Genomic DNA, 6005 nt, shown 5'->3' with positions numbered 1-6005 from the left:
TGTTTAGCACTTGGTTGTTGTTTTGCCTACTGTTTCACTATTTTTGGAGGTATGGTGTGGATATTTCTTTTGGGATTCTGAATAACCAGTGCTTTTCCTTTGGGGATATTCTGTTGTGCTGGAGGGGTTTATCCAAGGTGGTTTTGGTTGACCCTGAAGGTAGGATTGATTGGCTTGTAGATTTTTCTGATGAGGCTTTCTATATTAATTGTATTCTGAGCTCTTTAAGTCTTATGTCTAAGACTGGCTTTACTTGGAGCAGAATTTTCTTTGTCTCCTTTTTTGCTAGCTGTTATTTCTTTTATTGTTGTTATTTACCCTATATTTTGTTTTGGTGTAGTTTTTCCTTTTGCAACAATTTTTCTTTACAGGTGGAGCTGTTTTTGGCTGACTTCAAGTTTTTTTGCAGAAAGATTGGTCCTTACTGTAATCATATTATCTTTCTTTTTTGGATGCTTGTCTATAGCATCGTTAGCATGTTACTAGGGTGCCTTGTATTTTTAATTAGTGGGAGATAATTGGCTCGTAGGTTTTCTTTTGCTTTGTTTTGTAGCTCGTAAGAGCATTAATGAGCCGATGGCCACCTGTAAGGACTCTGTAACTTTTTTTTTATATTAACGCCTAGGCCCCTTTGTGAGTTTATATATATATATATGCCTTCATTTGTCAATTTTTCTATGAGAGCCTTTCCAGTAGATAATACTTTATATCATGGTCTTGGCATTATAATACAAGTAGAGCTTAGATATGTAGATCTTTGGCTCCCTTAAGCCAACATAATAAAGTTTCTTTTGTATTAATGTATTCCACAAGTATTCTAATCTAATTTTTCTCTTATCTAAAAGTTCCTTCATCTACGAGGATAATAAGCAAAATAATAAAATTTAGTAAACAAAAAAAAAAAACTTCCAACAAAAAAAAAATTAAAGCCAACAAACCAGAAAGAAAGCAAAAGCGCAAAATCCATTGCTTTACTTCCATTCCATTCCTCGCGTAACTCAGCACTCTCCTAGAGCTCGATGCCCTTCTCTCCTCTCCCAACAAGCAAACCCATCATTCCCTGACTTCCTCCCTCTCCTCCTTTTAAATCCCCGTCTCTCCATCCCATCCCGCCTGCCCATCCATCTCGCCACCATGGCTGAAAACCAGGCCCAACGCAAGCAAACCAATAGAAATCAGCAGCCCGACCCGCCCACGCCACATGTTCTAAACCGCGTGGCCTCCAAGATCCAGCACGCCGGATGGGCGTGTATGAACATCCTGACAAGCCCGAAAACTGCTGGAGCACTCATCTTCACCGGCATATTCCTCGCCCTTGCCTACAGAAACCGCGGGCGGGCGAACAAGTTTCTTCGGCGACGACGCGGAAGGGATGCCGGGCCCGGGCGCGTGGAGCAGATCAGGCCGTTGCTACAGCGGTCCATGTCTATCGCGGCGCTCCACGGCGGGCGTTTGGCTCTGGAGAGGATCATTGACGCGCAGGAGGCGAGGCTCAATGACGCGAAGCTCGACCGAGCCGACGCTGAATTCGAGGAACTTCTAAATCCGAGTGACGGACGCATGCACTTCAGCAAACTGCAGGTTGGTTCCCTCAAGAAATTATTAAGTGCGGACGAACTCCAATAAAAATGTGACATATTTTTTACATAATATTCACATATTTATATATATTATGTACAAATTATATGAATAATATGTGCATAGTGCATATAAAATTGTACATAGCATAGCAATGACACATGGCATATTTTTATTGGAGTCCGGACGTAACTCAACGTTCAAACTCCTCATGAAATAATTTTTTAATTCCCTCGTAGATTTTTTTTTTAAGAAATGATGAGCCACAAAATGTGAGAAACTGAGTTAAACATTTGAGGTAGCTTTCTTACTGCTTAAATTAATTTTTTAGTAAAAAAAAACCCAAATTTTATTACAAATAAGCTATTTTAGAAAGCAGTAAGAAAGCTAACAAACTTCATTTGAAAAGGCTTTCTTACTACTTCTTAAAGCAGCTTTTAGGCTTAGTTTGGAACGGCTTTTTTACTGCTTCTTATAAAGCACTTTTCAATATAAAAATTAAAATTTTGTACTAGAAATATGCTTTAAGAAGCAGTAAAAAAATCGTCTCAAACTAAGCGCTAGTTCCAAAAAACCTTTTACTAAAATCTGCTTAAGAAGCTGTAAGAAATTCATCCCAAGGTTTCGTTTGAAATTGCATGCTTTTTCCCTGCTTTCTAAATCAACATTTTTGTATAAAAATTTTATTTTTACTAAAGAAAATGCTTTAGAAAACATTAAAGAAGCTGTCTCAAACGAAATCTAAGACTTCCCTTGGGATTGTTTTTTTAAAATAACTTTTTAATACAAAAAATTTATATTTTGTTCTTAAAAACTGTTTTAAGAAGCAGTAAGCTGTCCCGAACGAAGCCTAAGTTTAATCACAATTAAGTATAAATTATTGAGAATATATTTATATATATCATTCTTTGTGTCTGTTTATATGTACCATTTTTTATATTAAGTGATATATATATATAATTTTTTATATTAAATGGCGGTTTGATTTTATGTAAAAGGCTGTAAAGTGCTACAAATCCCATAGTTTTTAAAAACTTTGGTGTCTGTTTGCAAGTTAAAAAAGTACAAAATAAAATTTTGAAACATTCAGAATGCATCATCTAGGCCTATTTTGTTGTATTTTGAGATAGTTAGATTTGGCTGATTTCCAATTAAACAGTAAATTCTCTATTAGACTTTGTATTTCAGATTGATATTAATATTTACTATTAATATTGGTAATACTACGCATCAATGTTGGCTGTTGAGCCTTTTGAATCATTCTAGATTGTTAAAATTGAGATAAAATTTGGATCCTTGCATTAAACTTTGAGGGAAGAGAGGGCTCGTTGAAAGTTGATGTAAGACTTATGAGATTAATTGTGCGTATAAATCTAATAGTTATGTACATATTTCAAAGATAAATCTTTATTTAATAAAATAAGTAACTCAACTTCTTTGAGTTGCTTCAGTAATAAAATCTTATGTTTTATCGCAAATATGTTGTGATAAAACTCATATTCAATAACCGTGATAATTCTTTCTAACAAATCTTTTTATTTCTCTTATTTAGAGGTTGTTGATTTATTAATTATTCTTATAAACAAATACCATATATCCTTAGCGAATCAAACATTTAATATATACCTTTAAATTTCTATCATTTAGATCCTTCAAAGATTTTGGCCATTTTAAATTTTCAAAATTTTGAATCTCCATATCAAGATGTTAGCCCTAAATATATTTAATGGAGTGTAATTTTGCATCATGGTTGCAGAGTGTGGCAGGGAAGCTAGAGATGACCGGTAAGGAAGATGAAGCAGTGGCGCTGCTAAGGAAAGCAATAGAGAAGGCCACACCCCATGAGGCACATGAGCTCGGAATGTTGCTAGTTGAGATGCTCATTTACAAGGTAACGAAAGTTTCTTTTGTGACAACTTTCTTACTATTTCTTAAACGAATTTTTTAATAAAAAAGTTAAATTTTTTATACTGAAAAGTTGTTTTAAGAGATAATAAGAAAGTTGTTCCAAAAAAAAAAGCCTAAAATGACTTCTCATACGTAGATGAAATGTTTTATGCATATTTACATAGCCTCGGCCCTAGCTAATTTAAATATTAATTTGACAACTAAATCCCAAATTTTAATGGACCATTTGCCTCTACTTGATGGTTCACAAAGGGAGACTACGATGAAGCTTTGACCTGTCCTTGGCTCTATGATGAAGGGATCACTGATGCAAGAGCTGCACTTTATAAGGTACAAATTTAAAAAATTATCATTTATTAATTTGTCTTTTCACTAAAGATATTAATAACTGCAAAATTATAATTAATATTAATATTATGCCTTCAATTTTATTTTAAAATGTGTACAACAATAAATCTTTATCTCATTACATTAAGGTTGGTTAAATGAATCCTTTTTTCTCTATTGTATATTGTTTAGAATCAATTTTTCATTTAGAAATTTTATTTCTAATGCTTTGTATATATATATATATATATATATATATATATATATATTTCATAAATATAATTTTTATAAAATATTTCAATTTGTTTTCTCTTCAAAATTTTGCCAAATATATTCAAAAAAATTTATTTTACTTGCACAAATATAAATTTTATTAAAATATTCAATTTATGTCTCTTCCAAATTTTAAAAATTGATTGGTTTGACCAAGAATTTTACTATTTCAGTTGGATTACATCAAGGTTCAACTTTAAGACCATATGTTTTTGCTTTAGTCATGGATGCTCTCACTAGATATTTGCAAGAGGTTGTATCATGGTGTATGTTTTTTGTTGATGATATTCTTTTTGTTGATAAGAGTAGAGGAGTTGAAGATAAACTTGAATTATGGATATCAACTTTAGAGTCTAAAGACTTTCGTTTGAGTAGATCCAAAATTGAATATATGGAACGTAATTTTAGTAATAATAATTTAATGAAAAGATTGTGACTTTAGGTTATGAAGTCATTAATAAGAGCACACATTTTAAATATTTTGTGTCTATTGTTTAGAGTGATGGTGAAATAGAAGGGGATATAATTAGTAGAATTTTAAGTTGGATTGTTGAAGTAGAGGAATGCATCAGGCGCTTGTTGTGTGATAGAAAAGTCCCTCTCAAACTTAAGGAAAAATTATATAATATGGTACTAAGGCCTACAATATTTTATGGTGTAGAATGTTAGCCATTAAAAGAGAAGCATAATATTTAGTTAAGTGTTTCAAAGATGAGGTTGCTCAGGTGGATGAGTCGCTTTACTCTTAAAGACAAAATACGAAATAAGCATACACGTGATGAGGTTGGATTAGCTCCAGTGGAAGATATGATTAGAGAGAGTCTTCTTAGATGGTTTGGTCACATAAAACGGCGTTCTTCCAATGACCGGTTAGGAAAGTAGATGTACTAGATTTGACTTGTATTAAGAAACGTAGAGATAGACCTAAAAAAGACTTGGTTGGAAAATATTAGAAATGACATTTCCTTATTAGATTTACATTAGAATTTGACTCTTAACATGACACAATGGAGAATAAAAGATTCATTTAGACGACCCCACATAGTGGGATAAAGGCTTGTTGTTGTTGTTGTTGTACACATATATAAAATCAATGATAAACTATTTTATTTGTGGTGTGTTTACAGGCAGTGATTTATTCTATCAAGGGTGACAAGAAAGCTGAAGAAAATTACAGAAGGTTTCAAGACATTCAAGCTCGACTTCTCTATCCTGATGGACCCAAAGAGGAGACTCCTCTCTATGACGTAGTTCATGATTTTAGCAAGTTTCAAATCATTGTGCAAAATTTGAAGAAAGAGATTGAGAAGGTTAAGAAAAGAAAAGTTGTTATCATGCCTGGATAGAACTTTTTCTTCTTATTCTTCTTTAAATGTGTTGCATGAGAAAAGAAATGATTGAAAAGCTGAGAAAATAATAATGGAGTCATAAACAAGATAGCTTGGAAAGATGTTTTTTTTTTTTTTTTTTTTTTATTTTTTTTTTTTTTTTTTTTTTTTTTTATGAACATTAAATAGGATGGATTGCATTTCTATATGGCCTCTTTGGCAATTTTATCATATGATTATTATTGTGCATGAATGTCGAGTTTTCTACATTTTCCTTTTTTTATTTAATAATGTTTGTATTTTAATAAACATATTAGTTGTTGTCTCATTATTTCTAAATGTATTAAGTTCATTTCCGAAAAATAAATTAATATTTGTTAAATTATGACTAAATGCAACATATTTAGCTATTTTTATTGCCTTAATTTTTTATTTGTGACAAAAAATTTAGCAATTCTTTTTTTTTTTAATGTGATTAAGGCCTCGCTTGGGAGACTTTTTTATTGCTTTTTAAAACGGTTTCTTGAAAGCAGTGTAGTCAAAAGCAGTCCCAAGCGAAGCCTAAATATATGATTTTTTTATTGGATTTTT

The 6005-nt window shown here is 32.0% G+C and overlaps 1 protein-coding gene across 1 annotated transcript; it reads left to right on the top strand.

The window, feature by feature from the left end:
- Positions 1-1134: 1134 nt before the first annotated feature.
- On the top strand, positions 1135-5432 carry LOC110098206. The gene is made up of 4 exons (XM_020824948.2): positions 1135-1581; positions 3335-3469; positions 3739-3816; positions 5214-5432. Exons 1-4 carry the CDS (start codon positions 1135-1137, stop codon positions 5430-5432), a joined length of 879 nt encoding a protein of 292 aa, XP_020680607.1.
- Positions 5433-6005: the final 573 nt, after the last annotated feature.

Source organism: Dendrobium catenatum, unplaced genomic scaffold (genome assembly GCF_001605985.2).
Source record: "Dendrobium catenatum unplaced genomic scaffold, ASM160598v2 fragScaff_scaffold_1180, whole genome shotgun sequence".
Taxonomy (NCBI): Eukaryota; Viridiplantae; Streptophyta; class Magnoliopsida; order Asparagales; family Orchidaceae; genus Dendrobium; species Dendrobium catenatum.
The sequence above is the reverse complement of the archived record's forward strand: the minus strand, read 5'-3'. Positions and strand labels throughout refer to the sequence as shown.